Source organism: Lagenorhynchus albirostris, chromosome X (genome assembly GCF_949774975.1).
Source record: "Lagenorhynchus albirostris chromosome X, mLagAlb1.1, whole genome shotgun sequence".
Taxonomy (NCBI): Eukaryota; Metazoa; Chordata; class Mammalia; order Artiodactyla; family Delphinidae; genus Lagenorhynchus; species Lagenorhynchus albirostris.
In genome coordinates, this window is record NC_083116.1 from 1071336 (window position 1) to 1085572 (window position 14237).

Here is a 14237-nt window from a genome sequence, read left to right on the forward strand (position 1 = left end):
GATTTTCAGCGTGGTGTTGTTTATGACAGTAAAAAGACCAGTAACAACGCAAACGTCCGCTAGCAGCAGACAAGTTCGATCCACAGTGGTGCAGCCGCCAATGGAACAGCACACGGCCCATGAGAGCAGCACCGCACTGTGCCAGGCGGCCGGGACGAAGGGTCCTGCCCGTCTCAGCCTGGGAATGAGTTGTCTGGGAGCCCTGGCCTGGGCTCTTGGCTTCCCCAGCACAGGTGAAAGAAGAGCGAACCCCGGACTCAAGCAGACAGAACGAACAGAAAAAGCAGAGCATCGCGCCTATCTGGGGCTCTGTGTGCCCTAAAAGAGGTGAACCAGCGGACGGGGACGTAAGGCCCTGCGGCTAGGTCTCGGGGCTCAGAGAAGGGGCCCACCCTCTGTCACCCAGCCCCTAATTCAGGACCAGGCAGACCGGAGAGGAAAGCAACAGACTGCACTGTCCCGGGCTGGGCGCCGGTAGGCAGCCCTACTCGATGCACTCCATGACGTGTATCTGCAGGGTGTCCATGTCCGGGGCCTGATACTGGCACTTGGGGCAGCAGAAGTTGGGCGGCTCTTCAGGGGGGCTTCTCCTCTGGCTGGGCAGGGCCACGTGAAAGGAGTGATGAGCTGGGGAAAGAGAATAGGCACTGGTGGGGGCGGGCTTCTTGTGTGTCCCCTTGCACAAACTGCAGGGAAGGGCCAAGGCAGAAAGTGCCAAGGGACCTTGGTTCCAGTGACCTGGGTCCCCACCGCTAGCGCCTCCCCTTTAGCCCCGCCCCCAGGGGCGGTACCGCTGGGAAGGAGGGGCCAGGGGCTCTCTCGCTGGGCTCCAGGATCCTCAGCACCTCCTCCCAGCACCCTGCCCTCCCCAGCCCTCCCCCTGCAGCTCCCTCACCTGGGGCAGGGGCTAAGGGGGCCTGGGAGACCTCTACATGCCGCTTCCTCATGTCTTCGATCCTTTGAGAAAAGAAACCGTCCGATCAGTACGTATGAGTCAATCTCCAGCACGTACAAAGCTGATGGAAGGACGAGGCACGAGGCGGGGAGAGGGAGGCCAGCTCCCCCTAACCTGACAGGCCCGGTACCCGCTGCCACTCCCCGTGGGTCCCGCGCTCCGAGGCCCACCTGGCCGACTCCTGACAGCTGGTCTTCAGCCTGTTGTGCTCCCTCTGCAGCTGCTCCAGCTGCGCCTGCAGGAACTCCTTCTTCTCAGCCAGCTTCTCCCGGGCCTGCCTCTCAGCCTGGAAATCCGCCTTGTAGATATCCGCCTGGCAAAGCCAAGACAGGGGCAGTGCCCACTCTCCATCAGCCACGCACTGGACACTCCACGGCAGCCACGGGGGCCGGGGGAAGGCAGAGCCCGCTCCTGTTCTCCCAGAGCCCACAGCACGAAGACAGTCACCCCAGAGGCATCGAGGCTTCCAGGAACACTGCGAGGGACTCAAAGAGCTTCCGAGAGGCCAGTGCAAAGCGCTGCCAGAGGCATGCCGGTCCCAGCGCCAGTGGCCCGGTCTGCTCACCCACGCGCAGGCCGCAGAGGAGAGCCCTCACCTGGGCTTTCAGCACCGGAACCGTCTCCATCACAGTCTTGTGTTGCTCAGCCTCTTCCTTCAGTTTGTCGATCAGCTCCTGTTTAGCCACCAGGGCCTCCTCGGCCTGCTTGAGCTGCTGCTTGAGATCTTCCAGCTGCAATCCCTAGATGTGGGCGACGGGGAGCTGACAGGGCCTGGTCCGGCTCAGCCTTGGGGCAGGGCTGCCCCCAGGCCAGCTGCCACTCCAGGAAGGCAGAACCGAGAGGAACGAGAGATCGGGCCCAGCCAGCCCGTGCTATGCAGGGCCCAGGAAAGGCGGAGGCTGGAGGGGACCTCGAGGTCGTCTGGCACAGCCGCCCCCAGGCCGACATTCCCTTCCCAGCTGGACAGTCCTCTGACCCCTCAAAGGACGGGGGCCACACTCCCTCCTGAGGCCACGTGCTGCACACTGAGCCAGTCTCATGCACTAATGCTCCACCATGTGCCCGCTAAGCCGAGGCCCGTCGGTCCTTCCGCTCTGCCACCTGGTCGAGGGTCTGCTGGTCCCTCACGGATGCCCCCCCCACAGCCCCACACACAGACGCACACACACACCACCAAGCCTTCCCTCTGGAGATCAAAGGGACACGCTTTCCTAACTAACTCTTCCTCATGGGACCCACTTTTCAGGCTTTACCCTTATAAGTCTCTTCCGGGTATGTTCGGGTTTGACTACATCCTTCTTAGAATGTGATCACTAGAAGCCGCACTCAGTATAAGTCTGACGAGGACAAACTAGAAAAGGGGTATCAGCCACCTTCAACACTGGTATGGAAACATTCCCAGGGAAATCTGGGGACGCCTGGCGGGAGGGACCAGCTGCAGAGACAAGCGTGGTCCTGCCCACAGGCGGAGCATCTGGAGGCGCCGCCTAGTCCAACATGGGCTGCAAACAACACAGCCCCAGCGTCCCCGCCTCCCCACTGCCTGTCCTGAGCCATCACCCCAGAGCCCTGACGAAGCTCTAGGTCGAATGGAGGATCCCTCTCCAGAGCCAGCTGTGTGAGTCTGTTAAGGTAGGGCCTTGAGTTCCAGTACCCCTGAGCTGAGGGAGTCAGCCCCAGGCCGGCAGCCCAGGAGATGCCGCCACCATGTCCACTCGGCTCCACTCACTGCTCACCATGCTGCTCTTGATGTGGCTGTCATACTCTTGGAAGAGCTGGTGATAGGCCACCTGCAGCTGGGCCAGCTTCCTCCTACGGAAAAGGAGCTGAGGCTGGAGAACCACCTTGTGCTGACCCAGCCACAGCTCTTACTGCTTCCAACTCCACCCTCTTCCTTGTCGTCACGGCCACAGACCAGAATGTGGCTTTCAGGGTGCCTGTGTGCCTGGAAGGCCGTCAGCTCTGAGGCAAGCTTTGCTACCTATTTCATATCATTTTCCATCAATCTGGCATTTCAAAATGTACACAAAGAAATGTTTATAATAAAACAGAGCTGTCCTGTACTGGTCACAAAAGTCAAGTTCAAGAAAAACAGAGAAAAGCAGGAGGACTGTTCTAGATTAAAGAAGACTCAAAAGACACGCCAACAAGGAGAAGGTAGGATCCCAGACGGGACGCTGTTGACATGTGGACCGGAGAGCGAACAATGTCACCCTCTGAAAGCCGGATCGTTGGGGTGTGACAACGGTAAGGGACAGCATTGGGCCCTCCCCACCAGCCGGCCCCTGGAAGGGCTCCCAGGAGGCAGCGGCCCACTCACTTCTCCTCCGAGGCAGCCTGGCGCTCCATGCGCAGGGCGGCGTCCATGCTCTGGTTCTGCAGGCGCAGCTGGTCCACCTGCACGCTGTGCTGCTGCTGCAGCGCCTCGCGCTCGTTCTCCAGCTGCCGGGCCTGCTCGCTGGCGGCCCGGACCCTGGTGAGGGCATGGGCGGTCACAGAGGGCCTGTAGCAGGACCCTCCTGTGCTTCCAGCATCCCCGCCACGCTGTGCAGAGGCAGGGACAAGTCATGGCACAGTGGGACCAAGGAGGGGGGGACAAGTCACAGAGAGGTGGGACCAAGGGGGTCCTCCAGGCATCACAGTGGACGCACTATCACTGGAAACAGGGACAACTGCAGGGCAGCCGAATGGGGGCAGGGTCGGGCTGATGGCGGCCCCCAGAGAAGCCCTTTGGAAGGCGAAGGAGGTGGTCCCAGGGGAGAGGAGCCCCAGGGAACTGCCCATTGGGTTGCGACACGTGGGCGCTGGGGGCCCTGGCCAGAGCCATCTCAGTGGATGGGCTGGGAGGGACTGGGAGGAAAGCAGGTGGAGACAGCCAGCAAAGAGAGCCTTTCTGGAAGCCGGAGAGGGAGAAGGTGAGAAATGGGGCAGGGCGGGGGGAGGTGAAGGGGAGGCAGGGTCAGTGCTCAGAGGCTCTCTGCCGACCAGTCACAGCTCCAGAAGTGGCGAGGGGGCGCAGGCCCGTCTGGGCCCTGGGGTCCGCACCTGCACGAAGAGCCTCGCGCCTGCCCACCCAGGAGACAGCAGCAGCCTCAGCAGAGAATTCCCGGTGCCCTGTCCCATGGCGCAGTGACAGCTCAGTTCTCCTCAGCCACCTCCGGCCCAGCCCGCCATCTCCCTGCTCCACATCCCTACGTCCACACAGCTCCCTGCGCGACGACAGTGGCTGCTTCTTGGTGGGGGAGGCTACTGGGGATGGTCTCTGGTCTCACCGTGTGCACGCACCCATCCAAATCTACTGAACACAGGTCCCCATCTGGGAGCCGACAAAAGTTAGCGGCTGCCACTGTCATCAGCAGATGGAAGTGCTGCCTGCCAGGGGCCCGATGTGACAGGCCAGGGCTCAAAGGGCAGCCATGTGCATTAAGTCTGAGGCCACTTAAATGGCCACGCCGAATGATGTGAGATGCGCCAGGCTTCCTGCCCCGAGCCGTCCAGCTCAGCACGCACATGCTCAGCCACGGAGACGGGGGCGGGGGACAGGAAAGGAGGGTGCCCAAGAGCCTACAATTGCTGGAGTAACGCCCTTGCAGGGTCATTAAGTGACCAAAGTTGGCTTCTTTCATGTGCATAGAAAAAAGATAGGCGGGAAAGACCCAAAAGCGCCCTAAAAATTACACGTGCCTTTTTGAAACCCGGAGGGACAGAAGCGTGTACGGGAAACAGCAGAATGCGAAGAGCCAGGGGCCAGCAGGCTCAGCCTTCCGCGGCCTCCCTTTCGCCGTCTTCTTTCTAGAGGGCAGCGCGCTCACACGCTGTCACCCCTGCCTGCTCCTCCAGCCTCCTTCACAAAGGCGCCCCCGACACCGCCCAGGGCACCCCGATCACCTCCCGCGCTGGGAGAGCTGGGGCCACCTCTGTCGCCTGGACCCATCTTTCTGGACGGCAGCAGCCGGGCGGCGTGAGAACCACTGAAACATCCGTGCCCTTTGACCCAATGACCCCGCTTACAGGAACCTCCCTCTGCAGGAGAGAGCGACTGGTGGACCTGAGGCTGCCGGCTTCGGAAGGGCCGGCTTGCAAGGCTGGCCCCGGGGTGGTGCCCGGGCAGTGGGCTGGTGCGAGGGCCCTGCATCAACAAGACACTTTCCCTACTGATAAGGGTGGTCCCTGTGCCTGGACTCTGGCACCACAGGGTGGTTTCGGGGGCGCACCTGCTTTCCTCTGGGAATCGGGAAGTTTGGCACGTGCCGGGCAGCGACCAGCCCTCAATGAAACCCGGGGCGCTGAGTCTCGAGTGGGCTCCCTGGGTCTCCAGGGAGGCATCTGTCACTGCCGGAGAAGGGAGAGTGCTCGGCTGGCCCCTCATGGGAGGGGGAGGGGAAGCCGAAGGTGTGGGGTTCTCCACCCCCGACCCGCGTCTTCTGTCCTTGGGGGTGCTGGCGCATGCCCTGTCCCTGTCATCAACCTCAGCCGGGAGGGCACTGGAGTGCTTTCCTGCAGGTCACGGGGGTGCTCTTCCCCACTGCCCGGCAAATGCCCCCTCAGGAAATAATCCAAACTCCAGCAAAAGGTCAGAGAGGCCAGAAGTGCCGCTGGGACTCAGGTCCTGGACACCCAGTCCACAGCCCCGCCACACACCTGCCCCACGCCCGTGTGCTCCCATCCGTCCTGTCACAGAGGAGCTCTCTGGAAGCCCCTGAATGGCCTCATTCTTCTCGGGCGCCCTGACACGGCCTCCAGGCTGGCTTTCCCTCCCTACTCACCTGCCCTCCAAAGCCTGCCGCTCCTTGGTGGCGGCCTCCAAGCGGCTCTGGCTCTCCTGCAGCTCCCCCAGCAAGGACGTCACCTGGGCTTTCACTGAGGCCTTGTCCTCGGCCATCTGCTGCATGAAAAAAAGCCACCTCCTGTCGGCGATGCTTCCCTACCAGCTGCTCACCCCTGGCAGCCCCAAGCCCCAGGGCAGCTGAAAGCACTGAGACGGGTCCCCCGAGGGCTCCCCTCGCACCCTCAGCACCCCTACTCATCTCACCTCTCACCTCTGGAAGCTTCTCCCCCCCAGCGAGGCAACTGAAGCGGTGGAAAGGGATCGAGTCCCATGAGCCCCCACTCCAAGCCCCTCCTCATCCCTGCAGATGGGGCAACAGGAGACCCAGGGACACGGGAGCACGGAGGTGCCTCGAGTCTCACGAGGCTGACAAGCAGGCCGCGAGGGCTGAGCCCAGCAGGAGTCTGTGTGCCTCCGTCATCAAACTGTCCAGATCCCGGTCCCCTGAGACCTCGGGCTGCTCAAGCCAAGGATGCAGCCCCGGTCTTCTGCATACCCGGCCCCTCCGCAGTAACCCCTCGGTAGGAACCAGCAGCCCTGTGCTCCCGGCCGCACACACGGCCCCACCCACCATCCTTCTCAAGGGCAGTCTCAGGGCCGCGTCTCCTCTCCAGCTATACGCGCACGATCATGACCTGCTCCGTCTCAAGGCTTTCAGTACCCTCCACAGACTGAGGGCTTCCAGATTCCTCCCTCCAGGACAGACTTCCCTCCGGCACCCCAGCTTAGCTACCCAACTGCCTGCCCAGCTTCTCCACATTGAGGCCCGGAGGCTGCAGTAAGCTTTCCCCAAAAGGACCACAAAGCAGGGGGCTTAAGACAACAGAAACGGATTGCCTCTAGAGGCCGGGAGTCCAAGAGTAAGGTGTCGGCGGGCCTGGTTCCTCCTGAGGGCCCTTGGCTGTAGCAGCCTCCATTGTCACGTGACCATCTTCCCTGGGTGTCTGTTTCTCTTCTTTGAAACATACCAGTCATTGGATTTAGGCCCATCCTAAGCCAGTGTGACCTCATCTGAACTTGATTACATCTGCAAACACCCCATTTCTAAATAAGGTCACATTCTGAGGTCCCAGGGGTTAGGATATGGGCATTTCTTTTGGGGGAACATAATTCAAACCATAACACCCCTACACTAGACAGGAATCCAGATAATGTCTCACACTAGCACAGCACCTTCCCACGGGTCCTGTCACACTCAGGATCAAAGCCCAAATCCTTCACTGGCTTACTAATCCCACATGATTAGCCCCACCATGACTCTGCCCTCCTCAGCCCCTATCCACTCTGCCCCAGCCATGTTTGCCTCTTCGGTCTTCCCTGAACATCACAGACATGCTCCTGCCTAAGGACCTTTGCACATGCTTTCTCCACCTCTAAAACAGTCTTTCCCCAGATACCCACATGTATTCCAGTCCTGACTAGATGGCACCCCGGTGAGGCCTTCCCCATCTAGTCCATCCTCCAGTTAGTGGCACAAAACCTTGGAGTCTTCTCTACCTCTCACAGCTCACATCGGATCCACCAGGAAATCCTGTCAAAATGTTTCTTAGAATCTATTTGATGACACTAAGCAGGTAACGGTAACTACTTTAGGTGTGATGGTGGTATTGTTCTTATGTTTCTTAGAGATGCACACTGAAATATTGACAGACAAAACTATGAGGTGTCTGGAATTTGGTTCAAAATAATGGGGGAACTCCTAGGTATCTACCTGAAAGAAGTGAAAACCCACGTCCACACAGCAGCATTACTCCTAACAGCCAGAGTGGAAACGACCCAAATGTCCATCAAATGACGACTGGATAAACAAAACGCAGTCTCTCCATGCACTGGAATATCATCCAGACAGACTACAGCGTGGATGGACCTCAAAACACATGATGCTGGGGCTTCCCTGGTGACGCAGTGCTTAGGACTCTGAGGTCCAATGCAGGCGGCCCAGGTTCCATCCCTGGTCAGGGAACTAGATCCCACAGGCATGTTGCAAGTAAGAATTCGCATGTCAATAGGGAGGGTGGGAGGGAGGGAGACGCAAGAGGGAGGAGATATGGGGTTATATGTATATGTATAGCTGATTCACTTTGTTATAAAGCAGAAACTAACACACCACTGTAAAGCAATTATACTCCAATAAAGATGTTAAAAAAATTTAAAAAAGAATTCGCATGCCATGACTAAGGAGCCCACCTGCCACAACTAAGACCTGGTGCAACCAAATAAATAAATAAGTAAATATTATTTTTAAAAAAAAAAAACGTGATGCTGAGTGAAAGCAGCCAGACATGAGAGCCACACGGTGGATCCTACTCACAGGAGACGCCCAGAGCAGGCAAACACAGACAGGAAGGTGAGCGTGTGCCCGGGGCTGGGCAGTGACTGCTCATGGGGACGGGCTTTCTCCTTGGGATGATGACAATGTTTTGGAAGCAGATGGAGGTGGCGGTTGGACAACTCTGTGACTATACTAAAAACTACTGAATTCTACACTTTCAAGGGGTGAATTTCATGGTATGTTGAGTTTTATCCTGGAAGAGCTGTTGGAAAAAACTCCAGCCTGTGGCTCTACCACTTTCTCCAGGGACGGGCACTCAGCTATGCCCAGGTTTTTGCTGGGGTCACCGTCTTATCCCCATCACCTGTTGTCCATGTGCAGGAGTTTCTCTTACGTATACCAGGGGTGCAACTGATGAGTTGGGGGTGACCTAAATTTTCAACTTGAAGAGAAAAATGCCAAATAGTTTTTCAAAGCAGTGGCACTGGGGCTTCCCTGGTGGCGCAGTGGTTGAGAGTCCGCCTGCCGGTGCAGAGGACACGGGTTCGTGCCCCGGTCCGGGAGGGTCCCACATGCCGCGGAGCGGCTGGGCCCGTGAGCCGTGGCCGCTGAGCCTGCGCGTCCAGAGCCTGTGCTCCGCAACGGGAGAGGCCGCAACAGTGAGAGGCCTGCGTACCGAAAAAAAAAAAAAAAGCAGTGGCACCAACTGATGCTGCCACCAGCAACATGAAGCCATGGCCCCTCCAATACCCGCTACTGTCAGGCTTGACAGCTAGAAATAGGGCTTTGGCAGTGGCTCTGATCGCTACCGTGAAGCCAGCATCCCATCACGTGAGCACGGGGCAGGCGGATGCTCTGAAGGCATCCTGAGAACAGCAGCCTTCTCCTTCTCACTTCTGCGCCGAGTACACCAGTTCAGGATTGTAGTGGCTTTACCGATGGCCCCAAAGTGACATGGCCACGGCCTAACCCCCAGTACCTGTAAATGGGACCTGATTTAGAGACAGGGTCTCTCCAGATGTGACCAACTTAAGATGAGATCGTATTGGAGGAGGGTGGGCCCCTGATCCAGTGACTGCTGAGAACTACAAAAGACTCAGACACTCGAGCAAACTCTAGAGTGGCTTCTTGCAGCCTAAGGTCATGACCCTCGGCCGGCCCAGCCCCCTTTTGAGTTCCTGTCTGAGAAAAGAGGGCTGGCAAAAGAATGTACTGTTTGCTCCAGCCAACACCTGACCTAGACCCCCACCATCCTCAGAGCCTTTCCTAAGAGGGCTCCCAACATGTGAATCCTTCCTCTGTCCCTTTGAGACAACCCAGGAGTCTTTCTTGGGGACCTGAGAGCCATTCCTCTGAAACGAAATCCTCAGGAAGGATAGGGCCTCGGTCTGCGTGTGTCTGCGTGGGATGGAATCCTAACTTCCAGAACTGACTCCCGGGGTGGACGCTGCTGACCTCACCGCACTGACACTGACCCACCCCGCGTGGGTTTTCACTTGAGCCCCTGCTCGCTGCCCCCACCTCACTCTCCCTTCAAATCGCCAGCAATTCTGTGCCCATCAGAAGGGTGCGCAGCACCTTCCCCTGCTGTTGGTAGTTACCAAACAAAACCTGTTTTTACCCCTTTACCTAATGGCTGGCTGAGCTGCTCTTTGACACCAGTGTCTTCATAAGAGGAGGAGAGATGCCCAGACATGCGGGGAGAAGGCCCCATGACAGTGTGTTTGCAAACCAAGGGACGCCAAGTCCTGCCAGCCAGCACCCGAGGCTGGGAGAGAGGCCTTGGCCAGATCCTGCCCTCATCTTGATCTTGGACTTCCAGCCTCCAGAACTAGGAGACAATACGTTTCTGTGGCTTAAAACTATCCAGTTTGTGGTACTTTGTTACAGCAGCTCCAGGAACCTAACACACCTCCCCAAGGGCCCCCACCAGGCAGTCTACACCACCAGGGTGATTTGGGGCGGGGCCCCAGGCCACATGTATCACCTTGACCTGCGGGGCGCAGAGACCCGGGAACTCAGGTCAGTCACGTGGGTGCCCCAGGCCTCCAGGACCAACCCCTACTCAAGTCCCCAGACCGCACCATTCACGGGAGCTTCCCTGGCGGTGGTACCCGTGCGTGCCATCACACGTGGCCCAGCCTCTCCTGGACCCGCCCTCTGTTCCTTTTATCTTTGCTGATTTCAACCTGCATCCCTCCTGGGTGACTAAGCCTAACGCCATGACCACGAGGACAATGGCTTTTCCCAACTCCAGGAGCCCCCCCACGACCCCGAGCACAGTCCCTGCGGGTCCGGGGCGGGCAGCAGTGGCCCGCTACCTGCTGGCATGTCTTGAGGCGCTCCACCTCCTGCAGGGCCTGCTCCCTCTGCCGGCGCAGCTCCCGCTTCTCCAGGCTCAGCCTCTCCACCAGGTCCCGGGCCTCCTGGAACTTCTGCATGAGGAAGGCCTTCTCCTCCCTCTGGCTGCCCTGGAAACGCTGCAGCTCCTCACAGCGTTCCCGCAGCATCTGGTTGCTCTGGCGGATGGCATCTGCAGAGGTGGCAGGGGGCAGGTGAGCCTGGTGGCCGCGGCCTCCACCACCCCGCGGCCTCTCCCACCCTGACAGCTTCCAAACACTCCCTTCACTTCGCCAAGCGCTTTCGAAGTCAACTACGCAAATGACGTGCCCCCAGTGTCTCCAAGATATTAACCACGTCAGCTTCACTTGAAAGCATGTGTCCGGGAGTTCCCTGGTGGCCTAGTGGTTAGGATTCCAGGCTTTCGCTGTCAGGGAGTGGGTTCAATCCCTGGTTGGGGAACTGAGATCCCACCGGCCGCACATGGCAGCCAAAAAAAAAGAAAAAAGCACGTGTCAAATGCCACTTTCTTTGCAAGTGACTCTGGAACTCATCTGCCCTCTGCGTGGGTCAGAGGTGGGCCGCCCTGGGGCCCTGGGTCACTGCCTTCGGGACCAGACTCGGGGGCACAGCCACCAGAACAAACTTGCCCGTGGCACTGCTGGCCACAGACCGGGGGGGGTGGTGAGAAGCCTTGGAGCAGGCCACTTAGCCACCTCTCTGAGCCTCACCATCCTCATGTCCATGTTCAACGGGGACAAGCACACCCATCTCACAGGATGAGGAAAGGTGAACAAAAAAGCAGCCCAAGTGCCTGGTTTTCAAGACAACCTCAAGAACCAGTCCATCCTCCTTTCCCCGGGCAGTCAGCAGGGCCTAAGGAAAGGACAGCCACACACCTGGGGACACCCCAGGCAGCAGAAATCCGTTGGGAGTGACAGAACTGATCCGTGGCATGCAAAGGTTCTAGCCACCACAGAGCTGGACAAGAGGGGGCAGGCAGTAGCTTCAGGCCCCCCTCTGGTCAAAACCCCCAACGAGCTAACTGGTGCCTACTGATGGAACATTCTTTCGCCGGAACCACAGTGGCTCCTGAGCCTGGCTCCAAAGCCACCTTGTGCGCCCCACTGTCCCCTGCCTCAGGTTCCTCACCAGCCTCCACCAAGGCTCAGCTCAGCTCACACGCAACTTCTGTTTTTAACTGAGGTACAATTCACAGAACACCAAATTCACCACTTGAACTATTTTAAAGTATACGGTCATTCAGTGGCTATAGCATATTCACCAAGCTGTGCACCCATCACCTCTATCTAGCTCCAGAACATTTCCATCTTCCAAAAGAAACCTCATACCCACTGGCAGTCACTTCCCCTCTGGCCCCAGACACTGGCGCCCACTCATGCTTCTCACTGGACTCGCCACATCAATGGACTCCTACACCAGGTAGAAACGACTTCTACCATGAAGCTTACCCACAAATACTCCAAACAAATCCTACGTCCTCCCTCCTGCCCCCTCCTCCATGGACACAATCACAAGCATCACAGGGGCAGACACCTCGGGCCCCAGGGGTTTGGACCAGGGCCTGATACACTGCAGCCGTATAAGCAGAAACGTGCAGAGCCCGAGCTCCCTGGGGGGCAGCTGGGGGTCCATGGTGCCTGTCTGGCCAGCCCGAGTCCCCTTTGCCAGAGCGCTGTCCTGGGGATGAGCAGAGACTACGCACATAGCTATGGAGGGTGAGCTGTCTCCCCGCCCCTCAGCCCGGCTGCCAGCTCTATGTGGCCCCAACACAGTAGGACATCTGATGACATCTGGGGATACTGATGGTTGTCTTAACTGAAGGGGTGCTATTGGCACCTCGTGGGTAGAGGCCAGGGACGCTGTTCAACACGCCACAGTGCCCAGAACAACCTCTAGATGTCTGAGCGCTGAGGGGGAGGACCCTGTCCTCAAGCAGGTAGGTCCCAGCCCTCTGTGCGTGAATCAGGGCTGTCTCCAAAGCAGGCCAGCGCTCCAAAAGACCAAGCAGCCCCTAAGTGGCCGGCTGACCTTTCCATCCTGCAAGAGAAGGCGACTCATCTTCACAGAAAAAGAGACACATATTCTGGGCACAAGTTTGGTCCCTGCCTGCAGGGCCTCAGCCAGCACCAGTCTCCGAGGCCTACAGGGCATGTGACTCATCAGCACAGGGCCCCGCGTGACATCCCATCACACCAGAGGATGCACTGTCCAGCAGAGGGGTCGGGGAGTGGTCCCATGACTGTGGCCTCCACTGCTTATGTCACATGCCAACCTGCCCACCAGCTTGGACAGTGGACGGCTGAGTGAAAATAACCAAGGCCCTGTCCTCTGGGATATGGTGTACACAAAGGCTGCGACCTTTCTAAGCCCTGAGTTGCCAACAGGAACCAGGATGAAGCAAAAGTGGCCATGTGCCCCATCACTCCCCGTGACCCACCCGGGGAGTCTGTGCCGCCCATCTCCACCTGCAGCTCTGGGCTCGGCAGTGTAGAAGGTCCTCACAGCACAAAACACAAGAGTCTCACTGAGTGAGAAGCAGGGGCGCCGCCTGGGCACCTGGGGCTACCGTACCCAAGGAGCGGCGCGCCAGACGAGGAGCCCCCGGGGCACGACCACCAGGGGGGAGGGCTGTCTCACGCGAAGCAGGCAGGAGTGGGCCACACCCCAGGGCAGCCACACCAGGTGAGGGGCGCGATGAGACGGCCCCTGGGGCCTGGAGAAGCTGCCCCCGACGCAGGTGAGCACATGGACAGTGAGTGAGCGGGGGCTGTGATGGCGATGGGGAGGGGTCGGCCCGGAAGGTACTCGAACCCGGCCACCTGGGGGGTGGGTGCTGCTGGAGGACAGCCCTCAGCTCCGGTAACTTCGAGGAGCGGCCCGCCGGGCTCATGCCCCGCCCACAGGGCCTGGACGCCCCTTTTCCAAAGCAGCCCACTGGCCCTTCTCAGGGACGTCACGCCCATTCCCAGAGCGGACCACAGCCCCTTTCCGGAGCAGGTCACGCCCCCTCCCCAGGATAGCCACGCCCCTCCCGGAATAACCTCGCTCCTTCCCAGGATAGCCGCGCCCCTTCCCACGAGAGCCAGTGCTTAATGACTGATCAGTACGGAGACACAGGGGGCCTGGCCGCGTTGGCCCAAGTGGGACAACGCAGAAGGGTCTTTCCCGCTCCAGAGCTCCTTGTAGGGCTGGCCTGCACTGCGGCCCAGCTTCTCCCTCCGCCCTCCCCTGCTTCTTCACTGCCCTGCCCTTCCCCCCCCCAGTGTTACTCCTAAGAGAACTCTAAATAAACGTCCTGCATGCCACTCTGTATCTCAAAGTCCACTTCCAGGGAATCCCACCTGAAACAAAGAGGAAGCGTGGCTGAGCTTCAGTCTCTAACTGGCCCACCCCAGTCCCAGTCAAGGCAGAGGGGCAGGTGAGTGCGATAATCCTTCCCCCAGCAGTGTCGGGTCCCCGGACATTTTACTCCACACACCCGCTGTCTCCCTCACCTCGGAGCTCTTGATTCTCCTCCAGACAGCGCTGGAAGGTCTCAGGAGCAGCCTGCTCTGAAGGCAGGTGGAGCATGGCTGGCTTCCCCAGAGAAGACTCTTCACCCAGCACGTCCTGGTCCCCTGCCGGGCCGCCGCTAGGCTGCACCATCTCACACAGTGGACTCTTCCAAGGGGGCCTGCTCATCCAACACGTCAGGGTCTGGAACAGAGAGCCAGCAGAGGCATCACGTGAGGAGGCCCATGCAGAATTCTCCCACCCTGCAGGCCGGGGAGGAGTTCGGGCGCCACACTTTAAGCAGAATGACGAGCACTGTGCCAAGC

The 14237-nt window shown here is 59.1% G+C and overlaps 1 protein-coding gene across 5 annotated transcripts in view; it reads right to left on the reverse strand.

Annotated features, from left to right (window-relative positions):
- IKBKG (inhibitor of nuclear factor kappa B kinase regulatory subunit gamma) overlaps positions 1 to 14237 on the reverse strand; it is a 22595-nt gene continuing 8358 nt past the window's right edge. For 3 of the 5 annotated variants that reach the window (XM_060137702.1, XM_060137700.1, XM_060137701.1), the window contains exons 2-10: positions 13914 to 14115; positions 10377 to 10588; positions 5722 to 5840; positions 3276 to 3428; positions 2692 to 2767; positions 1552 to 1695; positions 1126 to 1268; positions 896 to 957; positions 1 to 627 (exon numbers count right to left, since the gene is read on the reverse strand). In XM_060137702.1, the coding sequence (XP_059993685.1) occupies positions 485 to 627; positions 896 to 957; positions 1126 to 1268; positions 1552 to 1695; positions 2692 to 2767; positions 3276 to 3428; positions 5722 to 5840; positions 10377 to 10588; positions 13914 to 14100 (1239 nt within the window). In that variant the 5' untranslated portion in view covers positions 14101 to 14115 and the 3' untranslated portion in view covers positions 1 to 484. The remainder of the gene's footprint in view (positions 628 to 895; positions 958 to 1125; positions 1269 to 1551; positions 1696 to 2691; positions 2768 to 3275; positions 3429 to 5721; positions 5841 to 10376; positions 10589 to 13913; positions 14116 to 14237) is intronic. The other 2 variants (XM_060137703.1, XM_060137704.1) reach the window with 1 other exon arrangement.